This window comes from Juglans microcarpa x Juglans regia, chromosome 1D (assembly GCF_004785595.1).
Source record: "Juglans microcarpa x Juglans regia isolate MS1-56 chromosome 1D, Jm3101_v1.0, whole genome shotgun sequence".
In the NCBI taxonomy this organism is placed as follows: domain Eukaryota; kingdom Viridiplantae; phylum Streptophyta; class Magnoliopsida; order Fagales; family Juglandaceae; genus Juglans; species Juglans microcarpa x Juglans regia.
In genome coordinates this window covers 39,763,073-39,780,739 of record NC_054594.1, presented here as the reverse complement: position 1 = coordinate 39,780,739, position 17,667 = coordinate 39,763,073, and the positions used below count along the sequence as shown (strand labels likewise).

The 17,667-nt window shown below is 34.5% G+C and overlaps 3 protein-coding genes and 1 pseudogene across 3 annotated transcripts; 1 reads left to right on the top strand and 3 right to left on the bottom strand.

Annotated features, from left to right (window-relative positions):
* Positions 1-794: 794 nt before the first annotated feature.
* Positions 795-3,961, bottom strand: LOC121257332 (pollen receptor-like kinase 4). The gene is made up of 3 exons (XM_041158300.1): positions 3,142-3,961; positions 2,307-2,903; positions 795-2,194 (listed from the first exon to the last, which is right to left on the bottom strand). The coding sequence occupies exons 1-3, from the start codon at positions 3,830-3,832 to the stop codon at positions 1,563-1,565; spliced, it is 1,920 nt and encodes a 639-aa protein (XP_041014234.1). The 5' UTR covers positions 3,833-3,961; the 3' UTR covers positions 795-1,562.
* Positions 3,962-11,185: 7,224 nt separating this feature from the next.
* LOC121257325 lies at positions 11,186-13,298 on the top strand (annotated as a pseudogene).
* Positions 13,299-14,106: 808 nt separating this feature from the next.
* Positions 14,107-14,999, bottom strand: LOC121247396 (probable glutathione S-transferase). The gene is made up of 2 exons (XM_041145755.1): positions 14,688-14,999; positions 14,107-14,475 (listed from the first exon to the last, which is right to left on the bottom strand). The coding sequence occupies exons 1-2, from the start codon at positions 14,997-14,999 to the stop codon at positions 14,107-14,109; spliced, it is 681 nt and encodes a 226-aa protein (XP_041001689.1).
* Positions 15,000-15,879: 880 nt separating this feature from the next.
* On the bottom strand, positions 15,880-17,388 carry LOC121257313 (probable glutathione S-transferase). Its single transcript, XM_041158279.1, has 2 exons — positions 16,911-17,388; positions 15,880-16,337 (listed from the first exon to the last, which is right to left on the bottom strand). Exons 1-2 carry the CDS (start codon positions 17,274-17,276, stop codon positions 15,975-15,977), a joined length of 729 nt encoding a protein of 242 aa, XP_041014213.1. The 5' UTR covers positions 17,277-17,388; the 3' UTR covers positions 15,880-15,974.
* Between the last annotated feature and the right edge of the window lie 279 nt (positions 17,389-17,667).

Sequence of the window (17,667 nt, the reverse complement as noted above, 5' to 3'; positions counted from 1 at the left end):
AAACATCCGACCAAAATACAAAATACTTTCAGAGTAAACACAAAAACCAAATCTAGACAAAGGAGAGAACGAGCCCTAGACAAAAACAGATAAAAACCTGCAAGAAAAAGGCACATGCAATTAAGAGTAACATGCAAATTACAGTCAGCAAATGCTAACAAACGAATTACAGCTAGGGCCAACAAAAACCTTTTATATATATGTGTGTGTGTATTTGAGTTTCATATTCAATATCCCTCGAACAATGCTCCCCCTATTCTTAATATATAAATTAAGGTCTTGTGGATAAATTTCAGTGTGCACGGCACCATTATTCTGCAGAAATGAGTATTACTTCAGAAGTACTGTTGGGTAAATTTTACAAGGGAAGTGGTTTTTCTTAGGGTGTCATATGTAAACACAAAAATGTTCTTTAGGCAATCAATGAAATCCATAAACTACCGTAATACGTAGTTAATACCATAGGAATTTGGTCATTCTTAGCATATATAGGAGCATCAATATTCTTTCAGTCTTTAATTCGGGTCATTTTAAGAACTAGAGGGTGCGACTTAGAATTTTAATAGCTAGCATGTATACAAGAGCATGTTTAATAGTAGGTTATGGTCGTCCAAATCATCCAATATTGTTTGAAAGGTTGCTATTATCATTGCAATATTGGTTACCCTATTCTTTTAGGTGTCTGGGGATTGGGAAATTGACGTCGGATAGAATAAGGATTATTCTGCAGGTTAGTTTTAATAGATAATTCATAGAAAAGAAGACGAGAATCGTCGAAAAACACAGAGAAAACGACTCTAATGTTCAATTCAAAATTATCAATATTCAAGAATGATCAAATCAACTCACAAGCCGGGCTGTAATAGCTAAAAATGGATTGCATTAGAATTTTACCAAAAATAACAAATTAAATCCCAATAATCATGCCAAAATTAAATACATAATAAAAGAAGTAATCTGTCAAAAATTTGGACCAAATTAATTTCAGAATCACTTCCAAAACAGTAAATGAAATATTACCATAAAAGATTAAAAAAATTAAAAATAAGAAATCAGAGGGAAAAATAGTGAAATTTAGTCTCGAAAATGATGCACACTGAGCATAGCTAGGTGCCTACAACGTGCGTGCCGAAAAGAGCTTTCCAAATTGGAGCCATATGCACGATTCTGATACCCGTATCCAAAGTTCTGGCTAAAATATTGAAGCGTGCCCAAAACTATCCCAATCAAGGAAAGATCACGATTTCCTGCCCTCTTTGCGCTGATCTGCCACCTCAAGGTATTTCAATGCAGTCAACATGCAGTCTGAAAACTCAACATCATCTGACTTGGATCCTCTTGCATCAAAAGTTTGAGTCCCCTCAAATATCCACATTGTTCTATGATTATATGATGACAATTAAAAGGGTGATAAATAGCATTACTTTTACGCAGAACATCGATCTATGAAGTGTAAACAAATTAATACCCTTCTAATGTACACAAAGATGATACAAAAGTAAAATCCCAAATTAAACCTGAGGTATGGAGAAGTCATTAATGTTCTAGTTTTATGCACCGAATTAGGAATATTCATGATCCCTATCGTTGCTAACATTTAAAGTATACGCTCCCACGCTTTCTCCCTCCTTTAACTCTTCAATCCTCTCAACAGCTTCTTTCATACACAATCTTCTCTCCACATCCTCCTCACAACAACTCAATCCAATCTTCAAAAGCTTTACAAGTACACTTTTACTATCCTTTGCTCCCCCCATGTCTGAATCAAACACTTCACTCGTCCGCTTTTCCTTAATCATTGTGTTGACCCAAGAAGCCAAATCCGCATTAGGATCATGAGCTTGTGTGAGATAGTTCTCCGGAAACCTTCCTGTTAAAATCTCGAAGATCAGTATTCCGAAACTCCATACATCGGTCTTCTTTGTTATCCGGCCATGTTGCGCAAACTCAGGTGACTTGTAAGCAATCATGGTCTTTTGGGCAATATCTTGGTTGATCACGGGGGTTAGAGCATAATCAGTCAATAAAGGATTGAAGGATCCGTCTAGAAGCACATTTGAAGATTTCAGATGTCCATTGGGTACAATTAGGCTATGGATTGCATCATAAAGGTAAGCCAAGCCCCTAGCTACGCCTTTGATAATTCTCAAACGGGTTGGCCAATCTAGTGCAGGCTGTTCTTCATTATGATTGCCTGAACAAACAAAAGAAACGAAGGTGTGAGTCTAAACATACTGAAATAATCGATATATAAATCTATTTGCAAGTATGCTTATTGACACATCAACGTTTGTTAAGGTACGTACCATGAAGGGCACTAGCTAAGCTTCCATTCTCAACAAAGTCAAAAATCAACAGCTTCTCATCTTTCCTATAATAATATGCCACAAGAGGCAGCAAGTTGGGATGACTCAATCTTCCCAGCCTTCTCATATGCTCATCTAACTCCTCCCTTCCCACATTGTTCATATACTTGTACCTCTTTACCACCATGGATTTCCCACCCATTATCATGGCCCTGTACGAAGATCCAAATGTCGCACTCCCCAAAACTTCAGCTGAGGATCTGAGCAAGTCTTCCAAACCAAACTTCTCTCTGTCCTCTCTCAAGAATGACAACTTCCCATATTCGGCTTTCCTCGTATTCCCACTCTTCTCTGGCAATTTCTGTTCCACTCCTATGTCTGTATTGGAAGCAACATTCACCTTGTTTTTGTCTTTCAACTTTAATGATCCATCTGCTGGTAGTGATTTCTTTTTCAAGTAGAATATGAAGAAAAGTGCAGCAATTACTGCTATGAGAAGTCCTACAATTATCCCAATAAGGGCCATTTTTAGAACTGGCAGTCTCTTACGATAGAAGTCGCATGATTCTAGAGGTGGGCCGCATAGATTTTCATTGCCTGCATTTTAGTTTAAATATGAATAAGATTCCGCAATCGTTGGAAGAAAAACTTGGATTATATACACTATTACAAAGAAAAGTTCATGTTTCACATATAAGCATTAATTCAGAGGACAAAAACAGCTTCATCCTTTTCAAGACCCTATTCATCCACTTCTTGTAATCACATGTCAACGAATTTCATTATAAATGGAAAATTAGCCAGCATAAAAAGCTAATGGGGCTAAAATGATCACCTGAAAAACTGTCCGACTTGATCTTGCTCAAGCTGGCAGGGATCGGACCCTCCAAATTATTGTTAGAGACATTAAACTTCTTGAAATTCTTCTGTTGAAAATTGGGTATTTGGCCTTCAAAGTTGTTTCCAGCAAGTCCCAACATGAAAAGCCTAGGTAAGGCAGCAAGGGATGAAGGAATTTTACCCGTAAATTCATTATTTGCCAAAAACACTTTCTGCATGAAACTCATACCGGCAAAGGCATCATCCGGAATCTCTCCAGAGAAATGATTATACGATAAATACACCGATCTCAATGCACTTAGTTTCTTAATATCAGGCCATGGGCCTGCGAACGTATTGTTCATGAAGCTTAAGGTCGTCAAGTGACGCAAGGAAACAAGAGAATCCACGTCTATCGTACCCGTCAATCCCCTATTTTCGATCATCAAACCCCGAACACTCCCTTTGACACAAATTACACCAACCCAATTTCCCCTGTTTCCTTCACACGGGCTTACTTTAGGATCCCAGTTGCTGAGAGCGTTTGCATTCGTTAAAGACTTCTTAAACTTCATGAGTATCTCCTTGTCTGACGCACCAAAGGATGGCACGACGGTCCATGACAGCATGACAACAAGGGTGAAGAATATGAATGCTGCAGGGCTTGGTGCGCGCCTAAGTTTAGCCCAGCGCGCACCCGTTATCATTTCTGCGGCCTGAAGACGGTGCCGCCCGTGTGATCACGGATGGCTTGAAAGGCAAAAATGGGCTTATGGTGGGAGAAGACGAAGGTAGCGTGAAAGCTCCAAGAACCGAGAAGGGCGGTACAAAGGAAGGCAAACCAATTATGAACACGAAGAAAAATAGGTTAATTCGACACGTAGTAGTGAATGATTTGCAAATACAGCTTAGGGAGCGGTAGAGAAGTAAGGAGGGCCTTCAAATTAATTTGTGACGAGTGTTGGGGTGGCTTTTCCCAATAATAGGCAAGTGTTTGCACTGTCTTATTTATATATATAAAGAAATAATAAGATAAGTTTAAATTATGACACGAAATATTCGGAATTATAGAGAGATTTAATAAAAATAAACTCATATATTGACATGACTTGATATGATATGATATGATATGATATGTTAGATCTATTTTTACAATCTAACGTACTATATCAAGTCATATCAATTTATAAGTTTAATTTTATATAATCTGCTATAACATTTTTCTTTTATTAATCACCCTAGTTTAGATGGTAGAAAACCAAAGACTCGGGGTTGTAAAATTCCCAAAACTCAGTGCATACTATACATTCCGTTGGTATTTTTTAATAGGTTGTATTTGTTAGTAAGATTGTTTTTAATGTAACTGTTGCATTCCTTATACTTTTTTGTTGAGAAGGTTTTAAACCAAACAATTCAAAGTGCACAGGTTAAAAATATTCAAAGTAGGTTTTAACGGATGAGGAAAAAACCAAGGCTAGCCGTTTGTATCCTTTTCAGTTTTCTAGAATCAAACTAACGTATAGTTTTTATTTTTTATTTATTTTATTTATTTTTTGTTGAAAAAAATGGCTTTAAGAGATAGAGTACTGGGGTCTACGTAGGAAAAAAAGAAGTTAGAGATTTTTTTTTGTCTCTAGCGAGAAGCTTTACAAAGAAAAGAAGGTAGTCATGTTTAGAGGTTATTGAAAATTTTCTAGATAAAAGAGAGATGCTATTTTTAGATTAGCTTTGTGCTCAATAATGTGTGTAGAGTTGGTTCGAGCTATATTACGATCAGTTGGCTGTTGTATCTTGGAGAAGACAAGTCAAGAGAAAGTCTACTACACTGGTTTATTTGAAACTTTACATACTACAGAAGACATGAATCTCCTTAAAGAGAGTGAGATTTACGTGCCTCATGGTTCAAGTTAGTTTCGTTTAAATTTAAGGAGATTCATATGGAGAGTACAAACGAAGAATCCACGGAAAGCGTTGGAGACCTCAACAAGCCATTCCGTTTGAAGGGAGTCCATTTCAAGAGATGAAAGTGCAATGTGCTCTTCTATCTAAGCCTTCTCAACGTCTCCTATATTCTCACTGCAAAGAATCCTAACAAGATAACTATTGAGAACGTGATTGAATTAAAAGTGAAAGCTCATAAAGGAAATATTGAAAAATATACAAAAGATGAGTATAATTATCGATGTTACCTTTTAAATTGTCTTGCGGATCAATTTTATGATTTCTACAATACTACTTACTCCTCAACAAAGAAAATTTGGAAATGTTTACAAAATAAATATGATACGGAAGAAGCTGGTGCAAAGAAATATGCGGCAAGTTGCTTATTTCGATATCAAATGGTAGATGAAAAATCAGTCGTAGAGTAAGCACAAGATTTTCAAATGGCTGTAGCAAAAATTCGATCTGAAGGCATCAAGATTAGAGACAATCTAATTGTTTGTGGCATCATTGACAATTAGCTACCACTTTTATGGAGGGAGTTTCAAAAGTCAATGTGCCACAATCAAAAGGAGACATCCTTGGAGACCTTAATTACGCGTATTTGGGTATAAGATGAAGCTAGAGGTCAACATGCTTTGATGCTTCAAAATGAAAATGAGACTTCCATGAAGAAGGTAAATTTAATTTCTGAAAATGGTGGCTTGCCTAAATGTTAGATTTCAAAATATAGTTATTTGAAGCTGCAAAGAAAAAATTTCAAAAAATTTACTAGAACTCACAAGAAGGTTTTCCTGGCCAAAAGGATAAGAACCAATGACTCCCTTCACAAAATCAAGTTTGTTTTGTTTGTGGCAAAAGTGGACACTCTACTCAAATTTACAAATTTCGAAAGTAATGAAATAATCCTCAAATGAACGTAACTGAGGAGCCATTTGTAGCAATGATTACAGACATTAACATGGTTCAATTTGTTAAAGGGTGGTGGACAGATTCCGGTGCCAATAGGCATGTCTGCTATGATAAAGATTGGTTCAAAAAGTATACTTCATTTGAAAAAGAGAAAACTATTATGCTTGGTGATTCAAACAAAACCAAGATCCTTGGGAGTGGTGATGTCTAACTAAAATTCACCTCTGGATGTATATTGACGCTCAAATATGTGCTCTATATACCATCTATGAGGAAGAAATTGGTATCAAGCTTTCTACTCAACAAAATTGGTTTTAAGCAAACTATGAAATCTTATCAATATGTTATTACTAAAAATGGAGTCTTTATGGGCAATGGCTATATTTGTGATGGAATGTTTAAATTGAAAGTTGATAATAAAGCATTGAATGTTTCTGTTGATATTCTTTCTTTTTTAAATTTTTGGCATGCACGTTTATGTCATACTAAGGGTAGACATGTTGCAATCATAAGTAGTTTAGGATTAATTCCCAAACTGAAAGAAAATTTTAAAAAATATGAAATTTGTAGTCAAGCAAAAATTACATAAATGCCTCATAAAAGTATTGAGAAAAATACCAAATGGTTAGATTTAATTCACATCGATTTTTGTGAACTTGAAGGAACTTTAACTCGGGGAGGAAATATATATTTTATCCTTTTTATTGATGATTTTTCAAAATACACTTATGCTTATTTATTAAAAAAAATAAAAGTGATGCTTTTGAAAAACTCAAAAATTTCCTCTATGAAATTGAAAATCAATTTGGTAGAAAGAATAAAAGATTTAGAAGTGATAGAGGCCGAGAGTATGATTCAAATGAGTTAATTATTTTGTTCAGTCATTGAGAATTATCCTTGAAACTACTGCACCATACTCATCTACATCTAAAAGTGTGGCTAAAAGGAAAAATAGAACATTGATTGAATTGACAAATGTCATACTTATTGATTTAGGCGCTTCTTTAAGTTTTTTGGGGGAAGCAATTTTGACTATTTGTCATATTTTAAATATGGTGCCTTATAAAAAGTCAAAAACTACACCTTTTGAATTATGGAGGGGGTATAAGCGAAGTTTGGGATATTTTAAAGTTTGGGATTGTTTGGCATTTGTAAGGCTAACAGATCCTAAAAGACCTAAATTAGGTGTTAGAAACTTAGAACTATCACTTGTGTCTTTCTTGAATATGCAAAAAAAAACACAACTTATAGATTTTTTTATATTGAAAATAAAGTAATTTTTGAATTAGGTGATGCAATTTTTCATGAAGAGAAATTTCATTTTAAATCAAAAAATAGTTGGGGGTCAAGAATTTAGACAAAATATTTTTTTGTGGAACTAGTTCTTCTACTCCTCTAGATAATAACGAAAATTTTGAATAAAGAATGAGTAAAAGAGTTAGAATTGAAAAAGATTTTGGTCCCGACTATTATATTTATAATATTGAGGAAAATCCAAATACTCTACAAGAAGTTTTAGCATCACCTGATTCTGTGTTTTGGAAAGAGGCTGTGAATGATGAGATAGATTCACTAATTTCTAATAAAACTTAGAAATTAGTTGAGTTACCACCGAATTGTAAAACTACAGAGTGTAAATGGGTCCTTAGAAAAAAAATTTAGACTGGATGGAACAGTTGAAAAATTCAAGGTTAGGCTTGTCGCAAAAGGTTTTTAACAAAAAGTTGACCTTGAGTTTTTCGACACCTTTTATCTGGTTACAAGAATAACATCTATTAGATTATTATTTGTCATTGCAGCAATCTACAATTTAAAAATTCATCAAATGAATTTTAAAATAATTTTTTTGAATAGGAACCTAGATGAAGAAATTAATATAGATCAACCTGATGGCTTTGTAGAGCCTGGCCAAGAAAAAAAGTGTATAAGTTGACAAAATTCTTATATGGCTTAAAATTTAAAACAATCCCTTAAACAGTGGCATGAGAAATTTGACTTTTGCATAATCGAGAATGGCTATAAGCCAAACAAGAGTGATAAATGTATTTATTATAAATCTTGGGATAATTTAAATGTTATTATTAGCATATATGTGAATGATTTATTGATATTCGGTTCTAATTTGCATATTATAGATAAAACAAAAAATATGCTTAGTAATCATTTCGATATAAAAGATCTTGGTGAGGCTAATTTTATTTTGTGTATGAAAAATTAAAATTACCAAAACATGTGATTGTATTTTTCTTGATCAATCGCATTACATAGAAAAAATATTAAAGAAATATAATTATGTTGGATGCAAACATGTTCTTACTCCTTTTGATCTTAGTGTTCATTTATTGTCTATTGAAAATGATGATGATGTGATTAATTAAAAGGAATATGCTAGCAAGATTGGTAGTTTACGTTATGCGACTGATTGTACTAGATTTGACATTGCTTATGTAGTAGGAGTACTTAATAGATTTACTACCAAACCAGGAAGTGAACATTTGTTTGCAATGGATCAGATAATGAAATATTTATCCAATACAAAATATTATGGCTTGTTTTTATAGAAAATATCTTGTTGTACTCAAATGCTTCAGTGATACCGATTGGAATATCTTGTTAGATGATTCTCTTTCGACTACTAGTTATATTTTTACCTTGGGCGGTGGTGCTGTATGTTGGAAGTTTAAAAGACAAACTATTCTTGCTAACTCAACTATGGAGGCTGAGCTTATAGCTTTGGTTTCAGTGAGTAAGGAATCAAACTGGTTGAGAGACCTACTACATGAGATTCCATTGTGGGAAAAACCAATTCTACTCATATTAATTCATTATGATAGTAGTGCTAATGTTGGTAAAGTACAAAATAGCTATTACAATGGTAAATCCAAACTAATAAGAAGAAAATACAGTACTGTGAAATCATATTTAAGTAATGGTGTCAATAATGTGGATTATGATAATCTAATAGATCCATTGATCAAGACCTTGATAAGAGAAAGAGTCTGGAATACATCGAGGGGAATGAGATTAAAGTTCATACAATCATGAACCACATATGAGGATGCCCAATCTAGAGATCAGAGATATTAAGAACTGAGTTCAATGGAAAGAACGAACCATTTGGTAGTCGTACGCTATTCACTTTATTTGAGAGTTTTTCCATTTCTATGGTGTAAGTGCATTCATCCTGTAATGATTGAGAGGATGGATTGTTTTAGATACTACTCTTAATGAAAATTTATAACTCTTATGAGTAGCATGTCAGAGTTACAGAAGCACATTTAACAGATTTCACCTATGTGAGTGTGGGGGTGAGGCAGCTCTCTATGAGAATTGGGTTTGTTTTCAAATACAATCATAAAGCCAGAAATAGCACAAGGTCGTAAGATGCCAACTAATAAAGCTCATGTTATTTGTGAACAGTAATTTTTTATTTTCCTTTATAAGTTATAGTTCAACTATGAGACTACTACTAATTCTGAAGTAAAAATTATTGTTTTACTAAGTGAGAGTTTACCTTCATGATGTATAATAATTTTTCTTTACCTAGAAGTATCTCTTATTTATATTTTTTATTATTAAAAAATAGTGGGAGAATGTTAGTATTTTTTAATAGATTGTATTTGTTGGTAAGATTTTTTTTTTTTTTTAATATAACTGTTACATTCATTTGATTTTTTTTGTTGAGGAAGTTTTAACGAAATCATTCAAATTGCACATTTTAAAAATATTCAAATTAGTTGGTTTTAACGGATGAGGCTAGCCGTTTGTATCCTCTTCGGTTTTCAAGAATCTAGGAGAAGGAGACCAGCACATGATGGGATCTCAAAAATAAATAAACTTATAGTTTTTTCTTTTTTGAAAAAAAAAAAAAAAAAGGCTTTAAGAGATGGAGTACTGGGGACTACGTAGGAAAAAAAAAGTTGAAGTTTTTTGTCTTACAAAGAAAATAAGGTAGTGTTTAGAGATTATTGAAAATTTTTAGATAGAAGAGAAATGTTATTTTTAGAGGAGTTTTGGGCTTAACCACATGTGCAGAATTGGTTCGAACTATACGACAATCAGTTGGAATTATTTATTATATTCCGGAGGAGACAAATTAAGAAGAAATCTACTGTACCGATTTATCTGAAACTTTACACATCTCAAATGTTTTGAGTCTTTTTAAAGAAAGTGAGATTTTTGTATCTCGGTTCCAACTCATTTCGTTTGAATTTTTTATTTTATTACTGTGTATTTCCTAACACATTCTAATGTCAACAAACCTAATCTCCTTAGAAAGTTGGTATTCCTCGCTCTGTAAACTTTCGGTTACTACTTTCTCCATCTTTAGCCAGAAAATCTGCTATCATGTTAATTTTTCTACAGCCAAGCTTGATAGAATGAGGGAACTTTCAGAATCCAACCTGAATGTCCTCCCAAGTTCCTGTATTCCCAATTCAACGTACTACCCTTGGTCATCGAGAGCTTAGACTTGCAACTGTTTAACTAATTTGACCGACCTTCTCAGATAACTAGTACCTGGGTTACAAATCAAGGAAGGTGCAAAGAAAGTCAGTCACAATCAAAAGTACTGTAGTTTGGAGTTGAAAATAACGACAGCCTTGCAAATACAATAATGGTAACAATGAAGAACATGAATAGAATCTGTAACACGATGACATTAAAGTGCGCAAAACTTCTTTCGCACGTCTTCCTCGCGGAGTCATGGGATGCGCTGGAAAAGTACAGAAAATAACAACTATTTTAAAAGTGAGAAATGGTATTGCAGTCGTCGTTAAATATTATATAATTATTTAAAATAAATAAATAAATATAATAATTATATAAAAAAATTAATTTTTTAATAATAAATCTTATTTTTTATAAAGTGAGAAATGGTATTGCAGTCGTCGTCGTGAGTATGTAAATATTATATAATTATTTAAAATAAATAAATAAATATAATAATTATATAAAAAATTAATTTTTTAATAATAAATCTTATTTTTTATAAAATGATTATATGATATTTATATACTTCATAATTGTATGTAACATTACTCTGCATACTCATGACTCATGACAGTCTAATACAGCTGGGGCCGCGTATCAGTTGGACTGCCTAATTCTGAAATACGAGTCATATTCAAGTTCAGTTTTTGGTTCATATTGATGTGAATAATTCATCTTTAGGTCCTCAGTAAGGTTCCAAGTGTTCAATATGAAAATGTGTTCCACAACCTGAAAAAGTCCAACCTGCTCTCCCTTTTTTCTTTCTTTCCCGTTCTCAAAATTCAAACCAAAAGCAAAAAGGGAGAAAAGGGTGTGAATATTGTGCTGTCCGACGCCTCCTCATAAGTAGATATCGCATCAATGAAATTTGGAGTACTGTCTAGGAAGACCTCTGTAAAAAAAGAAAAACCTCTCTTTTACTCGCGAAATATACGATATTATAAGCTATGATGCCTAGGAAAGATATGTTCGTTAAGCTGATTATCATGGTGTTTGTGTACGTAAGTGCAATTCTTGACTGCGGAGAGAGCTCTTACTCCGGCGAGGGTGGGTATCATGATGAAATGCGGCGTCTGGCTTTGGTTAAGGCTACACATATCATCCGCAACGGAGTTTCTCCACCCCAGAGCCATTCAACACCACCGGCGGTATGCTTTTTGGCTTCGTTTTCTTTAATCAAAAAAATAAAAACAGAGTTATTATTGGCAATTTGGTACACAATCGATGAGACTAAATAAGGCTATGAATTTGGGGATGGTTGTCATGAACTTGTGATGATGGATACAGGTATCACCACGATCACGTGTTCATCACGCGACAGAGTATGGTGCTGATCCTACAGGGAGATTGGACAGCACTGAAGCACTACAGCAAGCTCTTTCTGATGCCTTTGGATCCCATGTTGATGCTCATTTGATGGAAGGTGTTGCTGATCTTGGAGGCGCAGAGCTTCATCTTGATGGAGGGACATACAAGATCAGTCATTCCTACGTTTACCAAATATTAGTGGTGGTAACTTCATGGTACGTGCATTATGCCATAAAATCTTATGCTTAATTCCATTTTTAAAGCTAAGAGATTTTGCTAAATTATCATTAATTTCTTAATGTAATTTTGTAATTTTATTTTTTGGTCTTTGGGATATATATGTATGTGCTATGGCATGACAGATTCATGGCGGATCGCTTCGTGCATCGGATGATTTTCCAACAAATCGCCATCTGATCGAGTTGTGGCCATCCTCAGCTTCTTTCTTGTATGAAGACATTACACTCAAGGACCTTATGATAAACTCCAATTTTAGAGGTGGTGGCATCTCCATTATCAATTCCCTCAGGACAACCATAGACAATTGTTATGTCACACATTTCACTACAAATGGTATACTCATAGAAGGTGGGCATGAGACATACATTAGAAATTCTTTCATTGGCCAACACATCAATGTCGGTGGCGACCGTCGCGAAAAGGACTTCTCCGGCATTGGAATCAACATCAAGGGCAACGACAATGCAGTCACCGATGTGGTAATTTTCTCTGCATCAATAGGAATTATGATATCAGGACAAGCAAACATGCTCACCGGTGTACATTGTTACAACAAGGCCACTCAATTGGGTGGGAGTGGAGTATACATCAAGGCACCCGGTTTGACTCAAACCCGAATTGTGAACTGTTACTTTGATTTCACTGGTATTGTGGCTGAGGACCCGGTCCAACTCCACATAACCGGCTCATTCTTCCTTGGAAACGCATTCGTTTTGATCAAGTCGTTGGCGGGTGTTGTGTGTGGGGTGAATATCGTTGATAATATGTTCTCAGGTGATTATACAGGGGTGAAAATAGTTCAATTAGACCAATCAAATGGACCATTCAAGACTATTGAAGAAGTAATTGTTGATCGAAATACTGTAAGAGGCATGGTTCGCAAGTCAACGGTAGCTAGAGGGTCGGTGTGGAGAAATGGAACCAGATGGACCGTTGATTTCTCAAAGGTCCTATTATTTCCTAACCTAATAAAAAACGTGCAATACACATTGCATGCAGGTGCTGCATTTCCTACCCATACTTTGAGAAATGTATCAGGAAATCGTGTCACGGTGGAGTCGGAAATGCCCATATCAGCAACACTGCATGTGTCGGTGGACCAAAGCATGGTTGGGTACATATGATCATTAAAGGTCATGATTTGCAATTTTTTTTTTTTTTTAAATTGTTTTGTGTAGTTTTTGAGATATATATTTAAACGATGGACAGTCAAGATTGTGATGATATCTAATTGTCACCATCTCTGTGGCAAGAAAGAGAAAAAAACAAAAAACAAAAAGAAGACAGTCAAAAACATACAAAAATTTAATGAATTTCTCTAATTCTTTGCCTTGATTGACGGGTAAAACATCGTGCATGGTCTAAACTGTATTAATAGTCAAACTGGGGCTTTGGAAATTTCAAAACTTAGATCAATTGGATTCCAGCCATCTCGGTTATTCTACGTCGAAAATTTTTTTTCATCAATTACTATTCATTATTCCATACAACCTAACTCATATGATATGAAAAATACTCCACATCTTATAAAAAAGGAAAGGCGTGGTAATAAATAGTGGCCGCTCATTCTAGGTCAGTTGTTAATTGTTGTCAATCTCTCCCAAAATTAGTTCTCCCAAAAGGAAAGCAATTCTATCTTGCCTCTATGGCACGAAAGGCTTGGATATTCCAGGAGTAATACGATGTAAATGCAGATTTTTAAACTCTTATAATAATAAGAAATGATATTTACAACAAATCTCGCACATTTTTTTTAATTAAAAGTTAAATAAATTTATGATTTATATGAAAAAATTATTTTTTAATAATAAATTATATATATATTTTTTTAAAGAGAATGCGCAAAAGTTTCCTATCTTAATATTGTATATAGATCTTTATTAATATTCAACGGTCAGATTGTGCTAGTAAATCACTTTGAGATGACGTTAAAGATGTGGGGAAGCTGTGTACATAGCACAAACAGATAGAGCAATATTTATTACATAAAGGGTCTGGCTTGACTTTAGCCACCAAAAAACACCATGAAACTGCATATATATATATATATATATATACAGACGATATGAGAATAAATATCCCATGCAAACTAGTGTTTATGGGATGGAAGATTTGCAATGAATTTTGCCATACTGCCTCTCATATATGCCAACATTTTTTCATAGTCGGGAAGGTTCTCTTTGATCACAGGAACTTGTTTAAAGTCCTGAATCCAAGCATGCAAGCGAGGCAAAGTGCTAGGATTTAGCACTTCCACGCCTACTGCTTCTTCCATGCCTGAAAACCAATAAGCCAGCCATCCGTATGCAATGTCGGCCATTCCTATGCTATCGCCGCTGAAAAACTTCTTGTTCCCAAGGGCTTTCTCGTCCAAGATCTTCAGAACTTCCAGCGCCTCTTTTGTTGCCTTTCCGTGTTCTTCTCCAGCAGTTTGGAAAACTGCATGGAAAACGGGGGCCTAGAAATATGGAGTCAGAGAAACAAACGAAAAAAATATGACTACCTCTAAGCTTTCTGGTGAAACAAACACATCCTAGTAGACTTGGATTTTCAGAGGAAAAAAACCAGAATTGGTTGTTATGCGCAAATCAGTTTGTAAACAGAAGAGATATCTTTTTATATTAATTAGCAGTAGATCAAAGGAGATCCTCATGATAAAGATAGAAGTACCTTCAGTAATTGGAACTGTATCCAAAAACGAGCCAAGGCTCTTTCATATGCATCTTTTGGAAGCAAGGGATTCAGTGGCCATGTTTCTTCGATGTATTCAAGGATGGCAAGGGACTCAGAGATGGGATTGCCACCATGAACAAGCACAGGGACTTTCTTATGAACAGGGTTGTATTGCAATAGCAATTGACTCTTGCTGTTGGGAACGTCTTCTTCTATATAGTCGTATTTCAAGCCTTTCAACTTCAGAGCCCATATCACTCTGTGGCTGAATGGGCTTGCCCAGAATCCCAGTAGCTTCACTTCTTCCATTAATGTCGTTGAGAAATCAAAGGGGCGTGCATGGGATCATATATAGGTCGATCTACTAACACTCTTGACTGCAGGCTTCATAGCGACAATAGTATTTTCTTTCTTGGCCAATAAGTTTCCGGCTCGTTTAATAAACTGGTGAACATTTTATCTCTCTCTCTCGCTAATAAACAACGGAAATTTTATTTAATTTGTACTTAATGGATAGAGACCATCTTCATTAAACAATACCAGTAGTTTATAATTCCAAAGGCAATTAAATAACAATTAAGTTGCTTCTACCCCTCATCTTGTGAAGGTTTTCTATAGCTTATTGGCCTAAAAAAAAAAGAAGTCCACGTCGCAACCACTAGTCTGAGTAAAATAATTAAAGATTTAAGCAAAACAAGTCAAGGTTTTCACACTATGGATAAAGGCAAGCATATATAATTCAAGGATTATCATGATCAGTACAAGCAGGAACTTTCTTCGAAGCATGCACGTTTGCATTCAAGGTTTATCTTTATCAGAGTAGGATTTGGGAGGTGGGTGTCATTTTCTTCCTTTATGATCCCGATTACAGATCAGCTATACCACGAGAACAACCTCTTGTCATGAGCTCTTCCTCCCAAGCTCTGCCCATTTTCAGATAGGGTAAATTAATATAAAAGTAAAGGGTTATTTTATTCTGAATCTGTATAGAATACATCGAATTACATAACTTAAATGGTAATATTTTATTTCTAAAATTTGAATTTTAAAATTTAAATTTCAAATCAAATTATGTCACATAAGTAGTAAGTAGTATAAAGACCCTAAAATAGTATTTAAAAGCGAATCACAATTCACTTTGGCATATATTTTATCATTCCCTTAATTATTAAAATATTACACACAGAAATACTAATTAGTTTTTCACGTTAAAAAAAATAGCCAGGGGATACAAATTAAGAGGAAAACATGGAGACCCAAGTCACAAGTTAATTTAGACGGACACTATTGATCTTGTGAAGATGACAGTAACAATTCCCTCCTACGTTTGAAAAAGACAAACATTTCGTGATGATCAGGAAGGTTGTCTCTGATTACAGGAACTTCCTTAAAATTGAGGATCCATGCATGCAAGCGAGGGAATGTGTGATCTTCAAGCAGCTTCACCCCTACTATTTCTTCTATAACTCCCAACCATTCTGCAATCTGTCCAAAGGCAATGTCCACCATTCCAATCTCTTCCCCACCAAAAAATTTCTTGCTTCCGAGGGCATGTTCCTCGATGACTCTCAGCATCTCCACGGTGTCCTTCATGGCCTTCTCTTGTTCCTTGCCGCTACTTCTGTAGACTATCCACATTGCAGGGATCTGATTTAGGACATTGTCATGCAATCTATCAAATAACGTACAGGGTTTTTGAGTTGTATCAAACTTTTGCTTATTTACGAAACTCCGTTTTGATAGTGAAAGTATTTCATCTCATTTCATTTCATTATTATAACTTTTTTAAATTTTTACACAAAATATAATAAACAATTCAATTTTTTCAAATTTTAAAATAATAATAATATTAAAAAATTATATTCAAACAATATTTTTTTTAACTTTCATAAAAAATCATCTCATCTCATCTCATCTCATTATCCAAACAACACCTAGTTAGGAGTATTTTTATTTTTCTATTACACAAATCGATCTCCTTTTGGATCAATCAAAACAAAGAAAACTACAGGCATACAGAAAAGATCTATTAAATATTTAATATTGTTTAACATATCACACGGCTAATAATAAATCACGTTGTAGGATTTATTTTATATATTTATCTTACTTAAATATATTTCTCAATTTGTCTAAACTTGTGAGTTCGAAAAAAGAATTCCATGAAGAAGAAATACAGAAGTAGAAGAAGACCCAATTACAAGGCAGACACGTACGTACCTTATCATCAGCAAACTTAACCCAAAAGCGAGCAATAGCTCTCTGAAAAGGGTCAAAAGGCAGCAAGGGAATCTGTGGCCAAAACTCTTCGATGTATTCAAGGATAATCATGGACTCGCAAATTGGTTTTCCAGCATGAAGAAGCACAGGGATTTTCTTGTAAACTGGACTGTGTTGAAGAAGGAGGGGACTTTTGTTGGAAAGATCTTCCTCTATGTATTCATAGGGTATGCCCTTTAGTTTCAGAGCCCATATCACTCTGTAACTAAAAGGACTAGGCCATGACCCGAGTAGCTTCAACTCAGCCATGCTTAGAGACGAGAGAGAGACAGAGAGATATGTTAACAATTCTACCAATGAAGTCATTTTATAATGGTCAGTCTTATTGCTTGGACAATAAGCTTTCCTGCTTCAAATTGATTTATTTATTGAACCCTTCAGCCTTCAAGCATCCACTAGTAAAGGTTGAATTCAAAATGGTGTGGCGTCTTATTATTATCATTTTATTCCTTATTATATAGACATTAATCTACCATATTTCGGGGCTATTTTCAACTTTTGATGCAGCACTCTCAACGGATTTTTGATTTTATTCTTTAATATACATCACCAAAACCATCTTTTTATATATATATATATATATTTTACATGCTAACTTTTACAATATATTATACATCAACTTATCTATTTTTATCTATATCATTAAAATATTCTTTTTTATTATTCTTTTATTCATTTTAAATATTTTCTCTAACTA

Excerpts from the sequence above, each read along its gene's own strand:
- LOC121257332 (XM_041158300.1), bottom strand. The coding sequence starts at position 3,832 with ATGATAACGGGTGCGCGCTGGGCTAAACTTAGGCGCGCACCAAGCCCT. Across the intron at positions 2,904-3,141 it reads CAAGTCGGACAGTTTTTCAG|GCAATGAAAATCTATGCGGC; the intron begins GTGATCATTTTA and ends ACTAAAATGCAG. Across the intron at positions 2,195-2,306 it reads CTTAGCTAGTGCCCTTCATG|GCAATCATAATGAAGAACAG; the intron begins GTACGTACCTTA and ends TTGTTTGTTCAG.
- LOC121247396 (XM_041145755.1), bottom strand. The coding sequence starts at position 14,999 with ATGGAAGAAGTGAAGCTACTGGGATTCTGGGCAAGCCCATTCAGCCAC. Across the intron at positions 14,476-14,687 it reads TACAGTTCCAATTACTGAAG|GCCCCCGTTTTCCATGCAGT; the intron begins GTACTTCTATCT and ends CCATATTTCTAG.
- LOC121257313 (XM_041158279.1), bottom strand. The coding sequence starts at position 17,276 with ATGACTTCATTGGTAGAATTGTTAACATATCTCTCTGTCTCTCTCTCG. Across the intron at positions 16,338-16,910 it reads TTAAGTTTGCTGATGATAAG|ATCCCTGCAATGTGGATAGT; the intron begins GTACGTACGTGT and ends GTCCTAAATCAG.